General features: G+C 40.1%; 1 protein-coding gene and 1 long non-coding RNA gene across 2 annotated transcripts in view; one reads left to right on the top strand and one right to left on the bottom strand.

Moving 5' to 3' along the window:
• The window catches only part of CA5B (carbonic anhydrase 5B), a 27,471-nt gene extending 7,362 nt beyond the window's left edge, over window positions 1–20,109 (top strand). Inside the window, exons 2-8 of the mRNA XM_005903110.2 lie at window positions 1,605–1,799; window positions 9,061–9,258; window positions 11,903–12,021; window positions 13,070–13,165; window positions 13,696–13,758; window positions 14,826–14,981; window positions 17,784–20,109. Of these exons, the coding sequence (XP_005903172.2) occupies window positions 1,658–1,799; window positions 9,061–9,258; window positions 11,903–12,021; window positions 13,070–13,165; window positions 13,696–13,758; window positions 14,826–14,981; window positions 17,784–17,963 (954 nt within the window). The 5' untranslated portion in view covers window positions 1,605–1,657 and the 3' untranslated portion in view covers window positions 17,964–20,109. The remainder of the gene's footprint in view (window positions 1–1,604; window positions 1,800–9,060; window positions 9,259–11,902; window positions 12,022–13,069; window positions 13,166–13,695; window positions 13,759–14,825; window positions 14,982–17,783) is intronic.
• LOC138986318 (uncharacterized) lies at window positions 2,690–24,455 on the bottom strand. Its single transcript, XR_011463147.1, has 3 exons — window positions 24,387–24,455; window positions 20,970–21,027; window positions 2,690–5,444 (listed from the first exon to the last, which is right to left on the bottom strand). It is a non-coding gene; the product is annotated as an uncharacterized lncRNA (long non-coding RNA).

The following is a 24,455-nucleotide window of genomic DNA, read 5'->3' as shown; positions in this document are numbered from 1 at the left end:
ACCTTAGGTGTGATTTTCTTTCCTTTCCCTTGGGTGCAGCCTTGTCTCCTCCAGCTCGGAGCTAGCAGTGACAAGGGCAGCAGTACAGGCAGAAGGGCTAGTTCATGGCTAATTAATTGCAGTGAAGTATATGAACAGAGGGAGGATGAAAGGAGAATGTGTCTCTCCTTGCTCAGCATCGCTTGGGGTCATGTGCTTTTTCTGTATCTAACACTCTTCTTGGGGAAACATGGTATGAATGAATAAAGTTCAGGTCAGTAAGTGATGTGTCTTCTTGTCCCCTCAGTTTCCCTTTTGGTGCCTTTGCACCCCAGTCAAGGCCAAATTGCTGAGAGGCCTCCTTTGCCAGGAGAAAGCAGACTCAGGAGGTACCAATACCTGCTGAGAACTGGTTTGGTGTGTGTTTTCTTTCCCATATGATGTGCATAATTTTATTGAGGCAAAATTCACACAACATAAGATTAGCTATTTTATCTTTAATATTTTGGCCACAGTGCGTGGCCTGTGGGATCCCAGTTCCTGACCAGGGAGAATCCAGGTCCCCTGCAGTGGAGTGAGGAGTCTTAATCACTGGATCACCAGGGAATTCCCCAAATTAGCCATTTTAAAATGTACAATTCAGAGGCATTTAGTACAGTCCCAATGTTATGTAACAACTACTTCTATCTAGTTCCAAAACAATTATATCACCCAAAAGAAAACCCCATGCCCATTCAGCAGTTAGTCCCCATTTCCCCATCTGCTCAACCTGTTTTCTGTCTCTGTAGATTTCCCTATTCTGAGTATTTCATACGAATGAAATCATACCATACATGACCTTCTGTGTCTGGCTTCTTTCACTTAGCACACTGTTTTTGAGGTTCAGCACATTATAGCATGTACGAGGACTTCATTCTTTTTTATGCTCTACTTCATCTTTACTACCTCCCAGCACCCAACAGAGTGTTTAAGAGCAAAGAAATGTTGAAATGAAAATGTTTACTGGCAGAATTCCCAAGCTGTGAGGTTAGGTTAGGTTCACATATTCAGGAAGGTTTCTCTTTCAGATCAGGCAGAACTATGGGAGTCCTTTGGGTCTTACATGTAGGGATATGAGACCTACCTCTTTAAAGGACACACTAGCATTTAAAAGTGTTTCAAAAACTACCCATGAGTATTTTCAGGGGATATATCTTGTTTTTTTTTTTTTTTTTTTAAAGCAGTCCAGATGCAAATTGATTTTTTTTTTTTAATTCAGGCTGCCTGGAGGAAACTTTAATCTTTGGTTTCTCCTAAATATCAGAACCATGCTGGACTATTAATCTGGATTTCAAGGAGTAAATTTTTGTTTTTAAGAAACTGTATTGTTATGAGTCTTTCATTTTGTGGATTAAGAGAGTCCTTTCTCTGAGCCGCTAATATTTAGTAACCCTAAGGGAAAGGCAAGGCGCCTGAGTCAGTCATCTGGACCTGCCAATGAGGTGAACAATGCGTTTGAGGAATAAAAGTGGATAAATGACTGACTCTCATTTGGCCTCCCCTCCTATGTACTAATAATCTGAATGTTTTCCACACGATCGGGACCTCTATTATTTATGGCTTTGCCTCTTCTGTCCTGCCTCTAGGTTATTAGGTTTCTGCAAGCTACTGGAGAGCTGATCAAGATTTTAAGCTAAAGATGGTGATGATGAGTCACCTGAGGGCCATTCTTCAAGCCTCTCCATACAAGACACTGTGGAGAAGGTTCCAGATTCCGAGGTCCATGCCTGCAAGGCCTTGCAGCCTCTACACCTGCACTTACAAATCCCGGAACCGAGTCTGTGAGTACATGGCTGCCTGGACAGAGCGGAAGCCTGGTTGTTTCCTAAGAGTCACGTGTGTTGAGTGTGTGCAGCTCTGATGTCAGTGGCATTCCAGACTGGGATTAGATGCCTTGAGGAGAATACCCCATTATTTCTCTGTTAAAATATGGGAAGTTTTTCCCCTAACTTTATTGAGCTACAGCTGACCTAAGTCTGAGGCACACATCATGATGATGTACTCTGGAACATTCCATCCCTCATTAGAAATTGCAGAAGAGTTACTTGTAGCTGACCAACTGGCCCGTGTGTGGGAGGTGGCAGATGGTCTTCCCTGACTCCATGGCACTGCTGCCATTGGGTGCTCATTCCATGCTGTTGGGGCTGGACTGTGCACACAGATGTTGCATGGCATCCCTAACTGTCCCAAGACCTCCCTAAAGGTCCCCTGGAGGCAAAGTCACACTGGCACAGAACCCCTGGGATGATAGGAGAGGATAATGTGTGTGATGGTGGAGACATGAGTTTAATGAGCTGGTTAAGTGTATCTGCCAAATAGTTATTTTCTATATTTTCCACCATTCACAGTGAATTCACACAGTTTTCCAATGTTGGCTTGCTTCCAGATTGTAGGTTTCTCGACTTTTCCTCCTTGGGCTTACTCTCTCTGACCTTATTTGCACATTAAAAAAGGAATTTATGAGCAATGCCAATCTAGCTAAATCCATTGCCTTGAAACTGCTTCATATATATATATTTTATTGTAAGTTTATTTTGTTTCTTCCATCATTGACTGTGTTCTCATTAACTGAACTGGCCTGACTCATAATAAATTTCTGGTTGCTGGGTGTGGCTTCCTACCAGCAAGCCCACATCCTCCCCAGAATGGCTTCTTCTCAACACTGGCACTTTGTGGTCTAAGGCTAAAAATGGGAAAAAATTAGTCATGTTTATCTAGTTACTAACAGAAAGGTTTTTTTTAACAGAAACTTGAAAGTTAAGGGTCTAATATTCAATATGCTCATGTCTTTAGAATACTTTGCTCCTAGGGAATTCCCTGGTGGTCAAGCAATTAGGACTCCACACTTTCACTGACAAGGGCCCTGGTTTGATCCCTGGTTGGGGAAGCAAGATACCACAAGCCTAGTGGTGGGGCCAAAAAAAAAAAAAAAACAAACAAACCCATAAAACAATTTGCTCCTTTTGGTAACGACAAAAACAAAAAGTGGTAGTGATGTAGGGATGAGGGGCTACCCTTGATTAATTCCCCACATCACATGTTCTTGTTTGTAGCTTACTAAGATAGACTGATGACAGTCATGATTTGGTTTTGCTTTAGACGTTTATACTGTCCCTCTTTGTTTCACCCAGGATAATATTTGGTCTTTGCTGCCCTGAGCCATTGAGCATGTCCTGGTCCCTCATCTGTTTAGCTGTAAGGACAATACTCATTGTTCCTAGAAACTCAGTACCTCAGCATAAGGCCCAGTGACCAAGAATGATCCAAAACTGTTGAGGGTTAGAAAAGATAATGTTCAAAGTCCTTAGCGAGTGCCTCCCACACAGCGAGAACTCAGTGCTAGCAGCTACCTCCAGTACCACAGTTGTTACGTCATCACCACCATCATCATGTCATATGCTCAGCAGCTCCCTCAGATGTCTGACCATTTTCAGGATCTGGGGAGCACAGCGAGGACTGACAGGAGGAGGAGGGTATGGCAGGTTGAGAAGCAGCGTTTCACTGGGGCCTGTGCCCTGTGCTCTACCTTCACTCCCCATCAGCCCCAGGCAATCACTGGTGTCAACTCAAACTGCCATATGCTGTGATCTCAAGTTACAGACAGTAAATGTTGACAGTCCTAACCCTGCGGACTGGTAATATGATAAAATAAAGACAAAAGCCTGCACCAGTTACCCAAAATGAAAAGAAAATCAATTACATTTCATGCATCACCTACTGAAATTGAGCCTAAATGTCTAGTCGCGAGGAACAGTCGTCACCATGAAGGATATTAGTGCTTTTCTACATGAGGAGATACAAGAACTGGGCTCATAAAATCAGCTCCTGAAAATATCTATCTGAAGATCTGTACTGCAGGTTTTCCCTGAGCACAGAGGGCCACATTTCTGCTCTCAATCCTGATCTCCTTTCAGGTGGTGTTGAAAATCAGCAGCTGTAGCAATACATAATTTAATTCTTGCAGAGATGGATGGCAAGTGCCCATGGCAAATGCCAATCTGTAGCTGACAATAGCCACAAGTGCCTAGCACTTACCTTATCAGCCATTTTCATCATCAGAGAAAGTTCTAGTTTACAGTACTTATCTATTAATAACTGAACAGTGTTAGAAAACGGTTCTATTAGTGCTCCAATTAATTTTAAAGAACACCAATAAAGCCTGGAGAACAACAGTACTCAAAAATTTGTTTTGCAATGTCTTCACAAAAAATTCTGTATTCCCCAGATAACAGAGGCTGGGATATCCAGAATGTGTTGTCTTCCATTAACTTTCAAATAATCTTGAGAAACCACGAACCTATTAAGAGCCCTTTGGAATTACAGTAACAGCCTCAGGGGTCTCTGCAGCCATTGATATTCAGTCGCTAAGTCATGTCCCACTCTTTCCAACCCCATGGACTGCAGCCCGCCAGCCTCCTCTGTCCTCCACTATCTCCCAGAGTTTGTTTAAAGTCATGTCCACTAACTTGGTGATGCCATCCAACAATCTTATCCTCTGTCATCCCCTTCTCCTCCCACCTTCAATCTTTTCCCAGCATCAGGGTCTTTTCCAATGAGTCAGCTCCCCACATCAGGTGGCCAAAATATTGGAGCTTCAGTTTCAGCATCAGTCCTTCCAATGAATATTCAGGGTTGATTTCCTTTGGGATGGACTGGTTGGATCTCCTTGCAGTCCAAGGGACTTTCAAGAGTCTTCTCCAGCAATTGTTTGGTGCTCAGCTTTCTTTATAGTCCAACTTTCACATCCATACATGACTACTGGAAAAACCATAGCTTTGACTAGACGGACCTTTGTCAGCAAAGTGATGTCTCTTCTTTTGAATGTGCTGTCTAGGTTTTTTCATAGCTTTTCTTCCAAGGAGCAAGTGTCTTTTAATTTCTTGGTAACAGTCACCGTCTGCAGTGATTATGGAGTCCAGGAAAATAAAATCTGTCACTGTTTCCACTGTTTCCCCATCTATATGCCATGAAGTGGTGGGACCGGGTGCCATGATTTTAGTTTTTTGAATATTGAGTTTTAAGCCAGCTTTTTCACTCTCCTTTTTCACCCTCATCAAGAGACTCTTTAGTTTCTCTGCACTTTCTGCCATTAGAGTGGTATTAGCTGCATATCTGGGAGAAGGCAATGGCACCCCACTCCAGTACTCTTGCCTGGAAAATCTCATGGATGGAGGAGCCTGGTAGGCTGCAGTCCAGGGAGTCGCTGAGGGTCGGACACGACTGAGCTTTCATGCATTGGAGAAGGAAATGGCAACCCATTCCAGCGTTCTTGCCTGGAGAATCCCAGGGATGGGGGAGCCTGGTGGGCTGCAGTCTATGGGGTCGCACAGAGTTGGACATGACTGAAGTGACTTAGCAGCAGCAGCAGCAGCAGCAGGAGGAGAACTCATTTTCCCTCTAGCCTTCTAGGGTCCTGGCTGAGGCCTCTGTAATAAGGCAGATTAACAGGAAAACAAACAAAAAGGGTTTAATAACATGCATACCTCCTCAATAACATGGCAGTGACCCAGGAAAACAGTAATTCCTCCAGGTGGCCCTAGACACCACCTTCAATACCCGCTCTAGCTACAGACAAAAGCTGCTGCTGAGACAGGGGTGTTATTGGAGATGACCAGGAAAAGCACATTCAACAAGGGTAAGGCTGTTCTACAGATCTAAGTCCTGCATTCTCGACTGATGAGTTTTTGGTGACTTAGTCATCCTCCTCTTCCTGATACTGAGAGGGAGACAACCTTTCAAATGGAGCTTTCTGCTGGAAATGTAAATTTCCTTTACAAATTGGTAACTTCCACTCTGTTTCCAGAGCTTCTCCTATGTCTGCTGTTTCTCAAAATAATCCTTATACCAAAGAGATATATTTGGGGGTTGCATATTCGGTTCCCTTCCACTACCCCAAAATATGCCTCTTTGACATACGGATTATTTTGAGCTGATTATTTTGAGACACTGCAGACAAAGAAGCTCTGGAAACAGAGTATAAATTACCAGGTTTTTTGCAAGATACATTTACATTAGAAAGGGGGCCTGTACTTGGAAGACAACTATTACTGGAGATCACTTTTTCACCTTTCTATAAACTTTGTTTAGGATGTATTTCCTCTTCTCACCTTCCTGTGAAATTCATTCCTCCCCTTTGAAGTCCCAGACTGGTCCCAGCCCTTAGCTCAATAGTATTTAAGCCACAATTTTCCAGATGCCTTTTCAGTTTTATATCCTTGTGGGGATTCCAGTAAGTAGGTAATTAATTTTTTTTTCTCCCTATAATCTGTCTTTTTATTATGGTGGGGGTGTGGGGGTCTCAGCTAAGGATCTAAAAGGCTGAGGGAAAATTATTTTTACTCCCCTACAGTAGCATATTGTGCTACCCTTCACATGTATATAATTATGACTATGCCTATGTAATAAATGTGAGGGAAAAAGATCACAGTGTTGTGATTAAAAAATAAGAAGAGGGGATCATATTATATAAGAGGGTAGTGAGAGAAGATTTTACTGAGGAAGTGACAAGCCCAATATCTAAACGTAATAGGAGCCAGCCATAAACTCAATGAGGGGAAATTGACTTCTGAGGAGAAGGAAGAGCAGGAACTGAGGGGCTAAGGCAAGAATAAGCTTCTCAAGGGCTAAAAGCGATGCCCCTCCCCCATCCCAGCCCAGGCTGGAGCCACAGGTGGTACAAGCACAAAGAAAAATCAAAGCCAGGACCAGTCACATAAACAAGAACTAAAGCCCAGCCAAGCACATGAGATCTAAGGGCTTTCATTAATGACACCTAATAGTGTGGTGTAGCCCCTTAAACCATGGTTGATAGAATCACTCTTGCTGTTCATTTCATTTTCCCCACACAAGAAGAAACTGGAAACACCGGCTCCGTTGTCAGAGCACGTAATCATCTTCCTGCTTTGAGGCAAAGTCTGAGCAACCATCAAGAAATCATTTTAATCTGTACTTTGTTAGAATGGAGGAAGAGGAAGAGAGAAGAGAACAAAAATGTGACTTTATCAATGGCAAAACAAGCCCTGGGCAAAAGCTGGCTTCTCTCAGGAGACAGTGACCAAGGGCTCCCTGATCGGGGGCGGGGGGTTGGGTTCCAAAAGGAGGAGGTGAGTGGGGGAAAGCCTGGAAGCTAAACTTGTGAATTGAAGGGCGTGAATTGATAGGAATATTATGACCATGCCTGCCTGCTTTGCGACCCCATGACTGCAGCCCTCCGGGTTCCTCCATCCATGGAATTCTCCAGGCAAGATAACTGGAGTGGGTTGCCATTTCCAACGTCAGGGGATCCTCCCAACCCAGGGATCAAACTGAGTCTCTTGTGTCTCCTGCACTGGCAGGCGGATTCTTTACTACTGTGCCACCTGGGAGGCCCATTATGACCATAAAAGAGCCACTGAAGGAACAGGCCTGGTTTCCTCAGGCTGCTGTTTGTGTGGGTGAGGGAGAAGATTCTAGGCATTTCTTGAACAAAGTAGGGGCCAATTAAAGGTGAAACAGGGCATCGTTTTAGGCATCTACTCATCATTCCTGCTCCATGGGAGACAGACCCTCACCAGCTGGTTTTGAAGGGTGTGAATGCTCAAAGCCTCAGCCTGCCTCTGGGTATCTCAGGGGAAATGTTGTCAGGTCTCTGCTGGCGGTCAGCTTTAAGACTGACTCAGGGCTGTTCCGGGGGTTTCCAGAAGGTTTAAAATACCAAAGTAAACACTAACCAAATACAGCTTTTTAACCCAACAATACCATTTGGATAATCCATGCTCAGATGAAAGGGCATTTATCAAATTAGGAGCTACAGGGCACAATAAAGGGGAAGGAAGACACGGCTCCTGCCTGCAAGGAATCTGCATTCCAATCCAATAATAATATGATTATATGGTGCCAGTTCCCCTCATTTTTCACTTTAGATTTCTGAAACAGAAAGTTCTCCTGCTCTCAAGTAAGTTCTTGTTCTTCAGGAGTTACTTTATAGCGAGGGAGAAAACCCACAACGTTGGGTTCAGACCTCTCTAGAGAAGAGATGATCTGCAGTATGTGAAAAGCTGAGCAGAAAAAGGGAATACCCTGAGTTTGCCTATTGCTTTTGGCTCTAGACCAAGATTTCTCAACTTTGGCATTACTGATATTTGGGACCATATAATTCTTGTGAAAGCCCGTCCTGCTACTATGTAGGATGTTTAGCTGCATCTCTGGCCTCTAGCCACTAGATGTCAGTAGCACCCTCCTCCAGTTGGACAACTCAAAGTGTCTCCAGACATTGCCACATGTCCCCTAGGGTCCCCATAGCTCCCTCTTGTGAGAAGCACTGGTCTAGAAACTGCCTTGGCATGCTCTGTGTCTCTACTGCGGGCCACTTGTAGGATTCCGCTTGGGGCAGCTATCTCAGGAAGAGAACCATGTCCCATGTAAGAGGAAACCAGAGGCAAGCCTGTTTTTTTCTGACAAGTGGAGTACCAGTGACCCTGCCATGCACAGAGGGGTTTGACTGGGCTGCAGCTGCCTTGTCACTTTCTCAAATCCTCAGGCTCGTTCTCAGCGGTGGGATGAGGTACAGAGGGGCACTGGTCATGATTTATCTCAATTCATATTTTGTCTGGTTTTCCTGCTGGTCTTGGTTCTGCCCATCCATGCTGCTTCTAAAGGGCAGAGACCTGGACGACCCGAATTACGCACGTGGAGTCTGTCCATCACATGTGCATAGCTCTCTTTATTATAAGGAATTTGTTGAGATTTCTCAGAGACTTGCCACAAAGACCTGGCGCTTGACTCTGGTAGAAAAATCAGCACCGGTGATGCCGTGTGAGACAGAGTGTGCGTGTACCCCTGAACTTACAGTGTCATAGCTACGCAAGTGACAGACAGAACTCCACGGACCTTAGCAATGCTAGCGTCTGGCCAGGCTTTGCAGGATGTCTGCCTAATCCTCACAGCTGGCTCCTATAAGACGTGAACTCAGAGGACACACCTCCGTGGGGCCCATATGATCCCCGCGGTGAGGATTCCAGCTCATGGGCCTCTCCATGACAGCCCCGATGTGCTTTCTCCTAGTGCACCCGCTCTGGGAGAAAGTGGACCTGGCCCCGGCGGGTGAGCGCCAGTCGCCCATCAACATCCGGTGGAAGGACAGTGTCTACGATCCTGGCTTACAACCGCTCACCATCTCTTATGACCCGACCACCTGCCTCCACGTCTGGAATAACGGGTACTCTTTCCTCGTGGAATTTGAAGATTCTGCAGATAAATCAGGTGAGAGCCAGACCCGTGGTCTCATCCGGAGTTAAAAGGACAGCTTCATGTCAGCACAGGCCACATCGCACAGCCCCGGGAAGTCTCTTGGTAGCTGTGGTATGGGACTCATTGGACTTACTTTCATAATGTATGGAAGAAGCCCCTTCTCTTTTTTATGAACGTTTTCCTCTCGTATCGGTAGTATTTTTCACTAGTGAACAAATATCTCTATAGAGAGAATTTGTAAGTGATAAAAAGATAGGCTTTGAAATTAAACCCTTGCTAGAAATTTCTTTTGCATATGTGTATTGCATATGTACAAATTTTCTCCGCTTGCTGACTTTACAAGACACTTTTATTTAGATTGTAATATTATTTAAATAGATCTAACTGATGAGACTACAATACCACTGAAATGGGGCAAAAAGCATATTCATGTGTACATGAGGTTACAGTCTAAACTAGTTAAGAGACCAATGGTGTATAAGAAAAATGGAAAGTCATGTTCTGTTAATTTTATTAAACAATATTACCTAGTGTAAATGAAGCACAATTTAAAATAGATTTTAAAATTCAAATATTATATTGCTTTTAAATCTACTTTTTTTCAGCCTACCCAGATATAAACTAATCTAATGACTTCAAAGTTTACCTGAAACTTTTAGTGTCTATTGAAAACCATGTGATTAATTCTATGCAGGATTCTTTTTTCAAACTGAATTTGATAGCATCAAATAATCTTAATTTGTCTGAAATAATTGTTACTTGAAATAATGTATCTTAAGCAATGATTGATCCATGGCTCAGCAGGCAAAGAATCTGCCTGCAATGCAGGAGACACAGGTTTGATCCCTGGGTCGGGAAGATCCCCTGGAGGAGGAAATGGCAACCCACTCCAGTCTTCCTGGCTGGAGGATCCCATGGAGAGAGGACCCTGGCAGGCTACAGTCTGTGGGGTCGCAAAGAGTCAGACATGACTGAGCAACTAAGCACATGATCCATCTTAAGGAATGGTTCTCAGCCACTGGCAGTTTTGCTACCCTTCCCTCCCCAGGGACTAGGGACACGGCAACATCTATAGGCATTTTGGTTGTCACATTGGGAGGAGTGTGCTATCGGCATCTCGTGGGTCGAGGCCACAATCACCAGCATTTATGAACAGTTATCCAGCTTCAAATATCAATAGATGCACTCGCTGGAGTGCATTTGTTTCTTTCTATTACCAATACTGATACAGTAATTAAATTTGATTTTTATTAGGTCTAAATCATTTTTCATTGCAAAAAAAAATCAATAGAGCTAAGATTGAGAAACTTTGATTTTCTCTCATGAAGGTGAAATGCATCCATGAAAGTGTTAATGAATAAAGTTAAAAGTATATCTTAGAACTTCCCTGGTGGTCCAGGCATTAAGAATCTGCCTATTAGTGCAGGGTACATGGGTTCAATCCCCGGTCTGAGAAGATTCCACGTGTGGCCGAGCAGGATTTCAATTTCACCCAACAGATTAGACTGAACATTTGCCAAATTCATGCTCACAATATGGAGCTGGCATAGAAAAATAAGAATTTTTTAGAAGACAATTTTATGTCTATTTCACTACACTTTAGTATCATCCTCTTACTAATTTAGTGAATCATGTGGTATTATTCTCTGTACTTCCCCTAGCCCTCAAAGAAAAGTAGTCATTGGTGTCATTGCTCACCCTTACAAAACTCCTTTTTTTTTTAAATTCTTTCTTTTTTCAAAAAAGGAAATTATGTAAGACATTTATGAAAGCCAGTAAGATAAACAGTAGACCACTACATGACATAGCCAGCGTATTTGGACCTCTGGATGACTGTACTCAGTCATTTGCATACATAAAATTCAACTAATGAGGCAGTAAACTCTAAAATAATTAATACGGATGAGATGGAAGATTTGGTTTTCCCGTTGTAGAGTTTAATTGAACAGACATCGCCAGGGTCTGCTCAGATGCCAGAAATGAGGAACTAACAGCTTCAGCAAATTCAAGCAAAAAAACAAAAACAAAAAACTGCACAATCCAAAGCCTGAGGAAGGATGACTTTTAAAACTCGTATCTGAACATTTCCCCTATAATGTACTGATTTCAGTAGTTCCAGAAAGTAAAGTATGTGGATGACTCACATTGTTCACTCTGTTGAAACGGAGATAGGTGATAGTTTTTGATTTGCAAATTTCCTTTTCCATTTCAATGTAAGGAAAAGAAATACTGTTATCTTCAAAAATTGAAAAGCAAAGTGCTGGCACATAAAAAAGAAAGTATCTTTTGTACCCGTATTTCAGTTTTATAAGACTGTGTTAGATAAATATGCTGAGAGAAATTTGCATTTTATTGTGCATAAAAAACACTGGGCATAGTAAATATAGACCATAAAACTAAGGCAAGAATTAGCCTTTAACAATTGTGTGCAGCTTGGAGTATAGTTAAATCCTGCTGTCATTCCGAGTGCAGGTCTTGTCCTTACACATGTATTAACTGCATGGAAATCAAGTTTATAAACACTGGTATATAATACAGTGTGCTCCATCTAAGACAGTTCATGAGAAGGTCCACCCACAGAGTCTACTTTTCCCCTGCATTTCTCCACGACATCAAAAACATCAAATCCCCTGAATTGTTGGATGTGCCATTTCAGTGATCGAGGGAGGACCCCTGGAACACAACTACCGATTAAAGCAGTTCCATTTTCACTGGGGGGCCATTGATGCCTGGGGCTCTGAGCATACCGTGGACAGCAAATGTTACCCGGCAGAGGTAAGTTGAGAAGTTTGGGAACAGTGACAACAGTGGAGAAGAAGGAATAGTTCTGAGTTTCCAGTTCTAAGAAATTATCAGGAAGAATCAGGTAATTCCTATAAATGCTAACTCTCTCAGGGGCATATTTGATGATTCCCAGTTTAAACATGTAAAAATGATAACTGCCCTCATTTCAAATAATATGACAGAAATCAACCTTAAGGTCCTGAAACAGAATTCTTCTAGAATTCTAAGCTAGGCTCACATGATAGCCTCAATTAATAACGCAGGCAACAGTGCAGGGCCACCAGGTCAAATTAACCCAAGTGAGAGATGGTGGGAGCCTAAATGAAAGTGGTGGCAATAGAAATAGAGAAAAAGAGTACGGCTCAACAAGCACTTTTGAAATTAAAGCAAAATGACTTGGAGGCAGGGTCCTCTTCAGGAAAGGAGAGGAAAAAGTTAAACATGACCTTGAGAGTGTCACTTGGGAGGGAGGGTGAGGATTCATGAATGATGGACAAGGAATGATTTGTAGGGAAATAAAAGGGGCCAAAATACATAGAATTTCTTCTTAACAACTTTCCACCTAATTTAGTTTTAAATGGTACCTTAAAAAGAAACACATTTTAAGTGGTTATGCCTCGAACAAATTTGTCCTAAACTCCTAGTCCACATAGGGAGAATCTATTTCTCTCAACATAAACATCTCTCCTTTAGATGCAAATGGATTTTGTATATGAGTGTTTCATGCAAATCAGGATGGGAATAGACAAATGTTGCTCCCTCACTGAAATGTTGTTCACTTGGAGATAGATATATACACATATACGTGTATACAAAATTTTCACCCCAAATAAAGCCTATTCCAAAGTAGTATTAATTACTGCCCCTGTATATATTTCTTCCTGTTCTTTAATTCTGTCTTATTTTGCACCAGATTGTCATATGCTTTTCTCAGTGGCTTTATTTTGGGTGAGGAAGCACAGTAAATATATGTGAACAAGGCTGTTTTTGAGCAATCCTACATGATCATGTGTCAAACCGTTTTTTAATGGTGTTTCAGCTGCATTTGGTGCATTGGAATGCAGTCAAGTTTGAACACTTTGAGGATGCAGCACTGGAAGAAAATGGTTTGGCTGTGATAGGAGTATTTTTAAAGGTAAAAAAAAAATCTTACTAGCTTTAAATGACATATTGAATCCTAGGATGAAGAGATACAACATTGCAATTTTAAGTTCTAAAAATATTGAGATAAAACTGTTTAAAATACAAGGTTGTCATGAATATATTTCAAATGGTATAGAAATGCACAGTCCAGTACAGTAGTCAGAAGCCACCTGTGGCAACTGAGCACTGGAAATGTGACCACTTTTAAAAAAAAAAGAAATGTGACTACTTTGTGGAACAATTTTTAATTTTAATTAAAGAAATGATGCTTAAATGGAGCAGGGCACCTTCACCTATAGGCACGTTGACCCTGTCAGCAAACAGCCTGCTCAGTTTTCTGTGTCTAATTGAATTCAGTGATGTTTAAAACATTCTAAATTACCAGTTTAAATGTAGCTTAAGTAGTATGGTTGGTTTGTTTTTATATAATCACTAGGTGGTTAATTTTAATTTACATTCTGTTGCAGTTTCAAAAGTGAGATGTCTATTGTTTTTTTTAGTATTTTCTCATTGTTTCTTTAGCTAGGCAAGCATCACAAAGAGCTACAGAAACTGGTGAATATTTTGCCATCAATTAAGCACAAGGTAATTTTTCCCCTCTAAATCACTTGAGATATATTTTATGTTTCAGTCTCTGAGTGGAGACAATAACAGGGCACTTTGAATTGGGAAATGTAATTCACCTCAGTGTAACTGAGGTTCTCTTTGAAAGTTGCCCCTTAAGACAACTTGCCATTTATGATGCTTCTGTTGAGAGAGCCCCTGGCCCTGGGACACTCTGCAGGGGACAGAAGTGATCCTGTCAGTGGGCACGGATGGCTCTGCTTTGACTGCCATGCCACTGAGCACTCAGGGACTCAGGAACATGAGTCCCCTTCTCGGCCCCAACCCCTGCTCCTTCTCAGTCCTTGTGCAAACCCTCAGGGCAGCCTTCTGGAGTCTAGCTACCCTCCCACAGGTGGGGAACAAAGTATGATAGAAACTTGGTTTGTCCAGTCTTACAGAACAATTACCACAATCCTTCAGGGTGGATATTTCTGTGTGCCCCAAAGATTAATTGTTCAATATTCAGAATCCCAGATGGAGCTACTCTCTGAAAGTCTATTTTCTCTCTCTTTCCTCCCCCTCCCTGCCTCTGTCTCTCTCCCCCACCTCCTTCCCACTCCTTCCCTCCCCATCTCCCTCTTTTTCCTCTCCCTCTCTCTTTCTCTCCCACTCTTCTGCCCTCCTTCCTCTGTCCCCATCCCTCCCTCTCCCATTCTCAATCCAGGATCCTGTCTCCTCCTAATGCACTGCATTTTAGAAAGGTGAATTCTTTTAGTCTCTCTTGAAAATGAAAAACCTCCATGTTTATGCACCAGCTACTACCTAATGCCTCTCAAAGAGTTCAGGGGAGCCAGCCTGCGCTAACCTCACTAGAACTGAGGGAGAAAATGGCTTTTGCTCTGTTCCCACTGAGGACTATCAGAAATACATGGTTAATTGTAAGAACAAAGCAAGAGTGTGATTTTGTCCTAAGGTGACCAGAGGTACCTGGAGCTCATCTGGACCACTGCAGGTCCTCAGACTCCCCTAGAATCATCACCACATCATATGATTCCTGAGTGGTTTTCACCATGAAATGATGACTCAATGACTCCTTCTCTTGCTAGGACACACTTGCAGAATTTGGGTCATTCGACCCTTCCTGTCTGATGCCTACTTGCCCAGATTACTGGACCTACTCGGGGTCCCTGACTACACCGCCACTCTCTGAGTCTGTCACTTGGATCATTAAGAAGCAGCCTGTAGAGGTTGATCATGATCAGGTATGTTCTTTCCACATTTCTATGTAAAGAAATTCTAGTCTGTGCCTTTAAAACAAGGCTGAGCTCAAACTTTGGCATCAGTTTTTACTATCTTGTAATGCTTATATATTTTTATTAAAATGTGCTAACATCTTGTGTTACTTTGGATATGAATTAGGGAATGCTTCAAATTAACTAGAGAGAAGAGTTAAAACTTAAGAAACATAAGCTTTTTACTTCCATATTTGACAATTACATGTGTTTTATGTATTATATATTTTATATGTAAATATGAATCTTTATGTAAACAAGACCCTTTTAAAGGGAAGAATGAAGGCTGAAAGTGGATGTGCTCAAAACTCTTCAAAATCTTTAAGGGAATTTTGCTATGGAACCTCAGGATAAAAACAGAAGCCAGCAGCATGTGTCCAGGAATTTTAAGTCAGTTGTTTTGACCCTGGAGTTTATTTTTCCCAAGAAACTAAATAGGTTTTAATTACTATATTAACACACAAATCCTATTTAATTCATAATATAAGTGAACTGCAGTAGTATTTGCTTATGCTTGTTTTATGGGATTTTAATTCATCACAAAGCATTTTCACAAGAACAAAAGTTCCAAAACCTTTTTTATGAAGCCAGGATAACTGACACCAACACCCCCCAAAGATAGGACCAAAAAAAAAAATTTACAGACTGATATCTATGAAGAATATATTTTTAAAAAATCTAAAATAGGGACTTCCTTGGTGGTTCAGTGGTTAAGACTCCACACCCCCAATGCAAGGGACTTGGGTTTGATCCCTGGTCAGGGAACTATGATCCTGCACATCACACAGAGGTTGTGGTTAAAAAAAAAACACAAAAACTAAAATAGTATTTCAGAAACAGAATCCAGCAGTGTGCTAAAAGAAATATATATTATACTCTGTTCAAGTAGTATTTATTCCAGTAATGCAAAGATGGCTCAATACTAGGAATATTATTTATCATATCAATGAATCTAAATATAAAAATTATAATCATTTCCATAGATTCTTTTTTTTTTCTTTTTTTTTTCCATAGATTCTTAAAATGCACTAGCAAAATTCAACATTCATGTTTTTCTTTTTAATTTTCAATAAAATAGGAATGTATAGAGACTTCCCTAATTTGATAAAATAGATTGATCTCAGTTCTAAAGTAAGTAGGATGCTTAATATGGAAAAGAATATTACTATATTAAATTTTAAATTAAGTTTTATTCTGGAAGTAGTATAATTAGACAAGAAAAGAAAAATAAATTAAAGAAACAATAAAAGGAACTACTACAAAAATATGATAATTCAGTAATTAGAGGAGTACAATATTAATTTCTAGAAATCAGTACCTTTGACTTGCAAAAATCACAGTCAGTTAAAAGATATAATGGAAGAAAGAATGCTATTTATAATGGAAAGAAAAAATACAAAATATCTTGGAATCAGCTTAACAAGAAAACTTAAAATACTCCTGAAAGACACAATAGACTTGAACTGATAAAAAATTATTTCCATGTGATTGAATAGGAAGACATCATAAAGATACCTGTAATGTCAATTCTCCTTAAGTTGTATTGTCCATGAATTCCATAAATTTGATGTAATCCCAATAAATATACCAATAGGATTTTAAAAATAGGCTACTTCTGGCCTCATGTGGGGAAAAAAAAGTATAAATAAATAGCCAGGAAAATTGTGAAAGAGAAAATGAAAGATGATGAAATCAACCAAGTTACAAAGCCTCAATAGTTAAATAGTGTTGTGTGCTCAGTCACTCAGTCCTGTCTGATTCTTTGTGACTCCACGGACTATAGGCCACCAAGCTCCTCTGTCCATGGAATTTCCCAGGCAAGAATACTGGAGTGGGTTGCCATTTCCTCCTCCAGGGGATCTTCCCAACCGAGGGATTTGAATCGGCGGCTCCTGCATCAGCAGGCAGATTCTTTACCACTGAGGAAGCCCAAATAGTGTTGTGCTGGTACACAAATAAAGAGATCAATCATAGGATGAAAAATGTAGATTCAGAAATATGTCCAAGTAGATATGAGAATTTAGTTTATGATAAAGGTTGCATCTCAGCTCAGTAGGGGGAAAAGATGAGATTATTCAGTAAGATCAATAGGGACAATTGAGCAGACACTTGGGGACAAACAGTTGGATCAACCATTCAAACCTTAGACAAGAATATATTCCAGACATATTAAGTGTTAAAAATACTGTCATAAAAGTACTAGGATAAACCTAGGAAAACCTTTTCATACGTCCAAATGGAGGAAGCTTTTCTAACCATGTATCGAAACCAGAAGTCACAGAGATAGCAACTAGTAGACAATATAATTTAAAGAAAAAAAAAATTTGTGTAGTGATAACCACCATAAATAAATGACAATACAGAGTTTGCTCATAAGACTGGTCTTGGGGACCTATGCATTTAGTCTATTACTATCCTTCATATTTAAAAACTGATATAACATTGAAAAATAAATAAAATAAATCAGAGGGTCAGTGGCCCATGTGAGAACTTTTCAAATGAAATTTCAACACAGAAAATTCAGTACGAAAAAAATGTTAGCTGTCATCAATAATCCTAGTTGCCTATAATCTTACCACTAAGTGTTAATCATTGTTTGGATAAATCCTTCTGGTCTTTTATTTATACAGATGTACATAATTCCTTCTGTTCTTTTAGCTATATAAATATATACAAGTTTAAAATGAAAGTAGTAAAAATGAAAGTAATTTATTCATGAAGTAAAGCTATCTTTCTATTGAAAATATTTATGCTTCCTGTTTCCGTTTCTAGCTTGAGCAATTTCGAACCCTGCTCTTCACTTCCGAGGGGGAGAAAGAGAAAAGAATGGTGGACAACTTCCGCCCCCTTCAGCCCCTAATGAACCGCACTGTCCGCTCATCCTTCCATCATGACTATGTGCTGAACATACAAGCAAAACCCAAGCCTTCCACCAGCCAAGTGACTCCCTAAGATGCCATTATCTAGGTAGTTATCTTGCTTAAATATATACTGCTTCTTTAAATATTGTCAACTAGACTCTTCTAAATGCCTGCATTTAATAATTATAAATGAGCCTTTCTTCGTATGGCAGTGTTCCTTAGTCTTTGAGGGAAGCTCTTTAGTAAACAAATTTTTACTTTTATTGCTACTGATGTTTATCACTGAAGTACCAGTAAGAGATACAAGTTTCTCTTATAGCAACCTGTTGGTAGCTGTAATATCTTTTTACATGCAACATTTTTGAGCTGTCTTTTTATGTTTATCAATTGGTGATTCTATAGAGTTATAAGTAGGGATGAAAATCAAAAGATTTAACAACTGGTAAGGCACAGACACTGACCATCCAGAATGCAGGGTTTTCAGAAACAGCCACAGGACCCAGACTGGCACTTCTTGGTTGAACATTGGCTATGTTTTAGGTATATCTGATTTTAAAACATGACTGTGTATTCTTTTATAAGGCCTTCTCAGTGGGTATATGTGCCTCAACTCTTAGTTGTCATCACTAACACATGATATGATTACTTACTATCAATTAATAATATAGAAAAAATATTTTGTAATCCTAAAAACACAAGTGTATACTTATATCTGGAAATTCTTTTGTATTTCTGAAAGCCAGATGTTCTACTTAAAGGCTTGATCATATAGAAAGCATATGCATTCTGAGGAAAATATAACCACAAATATGTTCATCTCAAAAAAAAAAAAAAAAAAGCATATGCAGAATATTTTAAAGAAAATGCTTTGAGTGCCTAGAACTTAAAATGCTTTCATGATCTATTTTACAGAAATATTTTTGAAAAGACTAGTAATATAATAGTCTATGGTTTACAGTATTATTTTGCATTGTATGTACACTGATTCATAGAATGAATATAATAATATTTTCCACAATGAAAAAACTATCTTGACTTCCTTTTAAAACTCTCTGAACTGTATTTTATTTCATTAGTTGAGGTTCTGTGCAAGGTAGGAGATAACATAAATGTCCTAATTTATACAGTGGTTTAGAAGACTTTTGCTATAATAAGAAGGAAAGAAACTCATCAGATAGGTAAAACCTAGATAATTCTATATACTGTGAGGAATCCAATCCAGAGTCACCCTTGCTTATAAATATGTGGAATGTTTCTAATTGCCTATAAGCCTGTATTCAAACTCAATACTGCATTTACTAGTATATTTGTTTCATTAGTATGCTAGTCATCTGATCTGTAAGATAAGGTTGGATGAATATACTTAACACTACTGAACTATACAATGAAAAAGGTTAAGATGGTGAATTTCATTTTAATGTGTATTTTACCACAAGTAAAAGTAACTAATAAATTCAGTAGGGAAAAAAATAGGGTTGGAGTTGTATGTTTAAGTTTAGGGGCATATCTCTGCTCTTAAAAAGGAAGAGGGTGAAGGCATTGCTTCTACAGTGCATGCTTTCTCTGGAAAATGGAAGCATACACGCTCTAGGAAATGAATAAAATTCTTTACAAGATTAATATGGGGAAAAAGCTATGTTAACTTTATTTTTATCTGTTTTAAACCATGCCTGCGTGCATGCTCAGTCACTTCAGTTGTGTCCAACTCTTTGCGACCCTATGGACTGTAGCCCGCCAGGCTCCTCTGTCCATGGAATTCTCCAGGTAAGAATACTGGAGTGGGTTGCCATGCCCTCCTCCAGGGGATCTTCCCGACCCAGGGATCGAACCCACGTCTTCTGTGTCTCCTGCATTGCAGGTGGATTCTTTACCCACTGAATCACCTGGGAAGCCACTGCAAACCATAGTTATCTTTAACAGGTACACACATGAGATATGCACAGGCTTCCCTCCTAGCTTTCTTGCAACTTCTTAGTGTAAAATTCTATTGCAGTGAGTCTTCTAAATTGGAGTGAGAACCAATGCACAGAATGCCTGACCTGCCCTTCCATCTTAGAGATACAGAAGATATTCATAGAGTGTGTCCAGGTTGGCCACCCCTGATTAACTTACATCTAGTGTTCTGGTGTAGTTTTTAACAGTACCCTCTTTCACTCTCAACCATGTCCTGCTTTGTATTACAATTGCTGCTCATTTTCATTACATAATATAATAAAACCCTTTCTTTACAATGTTAATATTTGTTAAATGACTTTTTGTTCCTATTAGTTTCTTTGAGTGTCTAAGATGTTTGTAAAATTAGTGAGACAACATGCAGATCAAACAATGACTGGAAAACTCATGAGGGAATTACTCGAGAAGCAGGAATGGAAAGATCCATCCAGTGCTCCTCAGCTTACCAATTTCTATGGAACCAGTGCACAATCTGCTGACATCACCAGTAGGGCAAGCTGCCAGCCCCATTCTCCTTTCCCAGGGCTACATGGGTTACGGTGAGGCTGGTTATTCTAAAACCAGGCTTCCACCTCAAAAAAGTTTAGGAAGATGCCCTTCTCTTGATCACAGGGGAGTGGGGGGTGGCAGGGTAGGGGATGGGGCAGGGGGAACACATTCTTTTGGCACAATATTAGCAAAAACACAGTACTGTAATCACTTTAGGTGTTTTTCTATTCACTAGAAAACTCAAATTTTGATAACTATTCTACTTAATGTTGTATTGTCTTTTCAATTCAAGTTCTTTCGTATCAAATTTTACTGATCAAAATGGATACAGTTCAATTAAGTGAATAAGCTCAATTTTGCCATCTAATTAGTACATATTAACAATACTGGCTACTTCACCTATAAATAGTACTACATTCTTGTTAGGAACTGAATGTTTGTGTCCCCTCAAAATTCTTATGTTGGAAACCTAACCCTCAATGTGATGCCATTAGAAGGTGGAGCCTTTGAGAAATGACTAGGTCATGAGGTTGGAGCCCTCATGATGGAGTTAGTGATCTTATAAAAGAGACCCCACAGAGCTCTCTCAGCCCTTCCACCATGTGAAAGCACAGAAAGAAGATGGCCATCTATGAATCAGTAAGAAAGTACTCACCGGACACCAAATATGCCATCTGCCACCACCTGGATTTTGGACTTCCCGGCCTCTAGAACTGTAAGAAATAAATCTTGTTATTTATAAGCCATCCAGTCTGGTATATTATTATGGCAGCCTGAACAGACTAAGACACTTGTCCCTATATACATTTGGATTCCTGCTTTTCAAATTCAACCTACTCTTCAAAAGTGGTACTTTGGTTTGGGTTCTAGGTGGGGATACCATCTGTCACCATTCTAACAGTTGTGTTGCTCTGAGCTTATCACTAGACAAAAGAATCAGTAAGAATGAATAAAGAATAACTTTATTCACTAATAACTGAATGAGAACTGATTGAATAAAGAACTGAATAAAGAATAACTACCACTGGATAGCTCCTTCCTCCAAAGAAAACTTTTAATCAGTTGTACATATATAGATTTATAAGCATTTTCATAATAATATGCATTTATAAGTATCTTATCTTGCTACTTTTAGTGATAACTGTAATCTGGAAAATATATAAAGCCTTTGGCATAGCAATGAGTGTTGAAGAGGACTTGAGACTCCACTGTATGTCCTTGAGTAAATCTGGTGATTTAATAATGAAATTAATGGTCGGCAAGAAATGTTCTTTCATGAGAATTCCTGCATTGACCATTCAGTGAGTCCCAGTATTACTGTCCTACGAGAGCAATAAAAAAGCCAAATTAATTGAAAGACTCCCAATCTGGTAAAGAGTAAACATTTTTTTCTTGTTCTCCCTTTATGCTTGCTATAAATGAAAAAAATACAATTATGGATCATTCTTTTGTCATAATAATTAAGATTAATTTAATAATAGCATGTTTGTAATACCATTATCTATTACATCATTTATATATTTATAAATGTGAAATATTTTAAATATAAAGTAAAAATATTTTAACTTTTAAGAATAATCAGCTATTTCCTACTGACAATTTAAGACAAAAATTTAGGCTTTTTCCCATAAAGAAGGGATAAACCAAAACATGTATACTTGAGAATAAGTAGAAGTTATATTTCAGGCACCAAGAAAAATGGAAAATACATGTTACATTGCAGAATAAATTTGTTCTATTTTTCAGAATATCATAGTAGACTATATCTTTGCATTACATTTTTGTATATCTTATTTTTATCTTATGATTTATCAAATGATGGGAACTATAGTTTGGAAATGAAACTGGCTTTTAGAGTAACTTCTGTAATGAAATTAAGTTGAGCAATTTAAACTTATTCATGAAAATGAATTCAGCAGTTAATTGTTGAAGATAAATATCTAACTCCTATAAATGAAGATTTACACTCACTTCTAAATCATAATAGAATAAAATGTAAATCTGTATCTTTTTAAATTAGGAGTATCTTCCTAGAAGACATCTTTAATTATTCTGACATGAGAGTCTGGTCTGATTCATAAGAAATGTTACAGCAGCCCAAACACTAATGCTTTCAGAATGGCAGCAATTCTCAGCATAATTCCTGGTCACAGAAACCAGCAAAATTGGAGATCTGCACAGTTATATTTTGTGCCAGCCAAGGAATTCTCTAGTTAGAGGCTATACCTGCCAAATCTCCACCTTCAAGAAGTTTAAGATATAGTGCAAGATGAAGTCTTATGGAGGCAACAAAGTACAATATAGTGTGATAGGTGATAGGTGAAAGGTGAAATATTTGTGCAAGGAGCACCCATAGGACAAGTATTTAATCCACTCTTGAGGGCGTTGGGAAGTTTTCAAGCTACTGCTGCTGTTAATAACAACTAATGTTTCTGGGACACTAATTATCGTCAGGCACTATGACAACATATAGCATTTCCCTGATTTTTACAGATGGAAAAACTGAGGACTAAACATTAGGAACTGGGAGTTCCCTGGCAGTCTACTGGTTAGGACTCAGCTTTTAAAAAAAAAATAAGATCAGATAGTTAAGGCTTGAGTTTCCCAGTCCATTCGACTCCGAAGTCTATGTTCCTAATTACTGATGCACTGAGCTGAACAAGGCCACCTTGGAGCCTTGTTTATGCAAGTGTCTTTGTAAGAAAGAGTAAGGCAGAGTTTATGAAGAGTTTGGGCTTCTGCTGAATGATTTCAGGGAGGGAGTAGGGAAACAGGCAGCTTAGTAATTGGGTATCTCAGTAATTTTGATTTGGATGAGAGAGGAACAAAGACAAGCCAGGAAGGAAGTTATCCAATTATTAAAAGAAGGGGGTTGTTAATCCTTTTGCAGTTGCAACGTGTCCTTGGGAGAAACGTTTTTTCTTGGTCTTATGTGTGTAAACCACAGTCTAATTATTAGCAGGATTGATTTTGCTTTCTTAATCTCTTACTCTTGTTGCCCCAGTTTAATTCCTTGTTACCTCTCACCTAGATTGCTTTATTCCGGCTGTATCCTTTATACTGCAAACCAGTCACTTACCTAAAACACAAATACGATCACAAAAGCCTCAACTCAACTTGCAATGGTTCCCTATTCCCTACAGAGCATAATTAAAGCTTTTGGGAATGGCCCTTCGCCATAACCTAGCACCAGCCACCTCTATCGCTGTATTCCTTGATACTCTCATATTGCCCTTTATACTTGATGGCCAAAATTCTCGCGGTTCTGGCAGATTCCACGTTGTTTCATCGCTCAGTGACTTTCCTTGTGCTGATTTACCTGCAATTCCATTCCCAGCCTTCTCCACCTGAGTAAATAGCCCTTCGTGCCAGTGTGCTAAGTCGCTTCAGTAGTGTTAGACTCTTTGTTACCCTATGGACTGTAGCCCGCCAGAGTCCTCTGTCCATGGGATTCTCCAGGCCAGGAATACTGGAGCGGTTTGCCATTTCCTATGCCAGGGGATCTTCCCCACCCACGTATCGAACCCACGTCTCTTTTCTGCAGTGGCAGGCGGGTTAGCCCAACCGCCTTCAGAACAACTCAGGCATTGTTAGAAAGCTCTCCTTGAATTCCCAGGTGGCCTTTGTAATGTAAACTGAGTTGCCTATAACATATAATCTTATCTGTGAATTGGTCCTTCTCTGTCTCTAGGTTGGAAATTCCTTGGGAGCAGAGGTTGCACCTCTGTAGCCTCTAGAGCCGGCAGGTGTCAGTGAAAGGGGGAGGAGTGTTAGGGCTCTGTCTAAGGCGACAATAAGTGGAACCATGAATGGAGGCACAGCCTCGGACTGGAAAGGAAGGCTAGCCGCGTTGTGTAGGATGAGACTTCGTGAATGGATGACGAGAAAAGGAGAGGTATAACTAACTTCTTGACCACAAAACACCTCACAATGAGTTGGGGAGAGGTAATGATAACGCACTGGGGAAGCGCTAGGAGAGAAGAATTACTTACAGGGCGGGGTAGGTGCCCCTTCTCCTTTTTCGGGAAGGAGACATTTAGTTGTGCAGACTTTTGGAAGATGAGCTACCTACCCCGGCCTTTAGTCTTAGGTCAGTCGGAGCAGAGAAACGCTCCCCTCCACTCTCGCCCGAGAAGCCGCG

Source organism: Bos mutus, chromosome X, assembly GCF_027580195.1.
Source record: "Bos mutus isolate GX-2022 chromosome X, NWIPB_WYAK_1.1, whole genome shotgun sequence".
Lineage (NCBI taxonomy): Eukaryota > Metazoa > Chordata > Mammalia > Artiodactyla > Bovidae > Bos > Bos mutus.
This window is presented reverse-complemented; position numbering and strand designations above follow the sequence as displayed.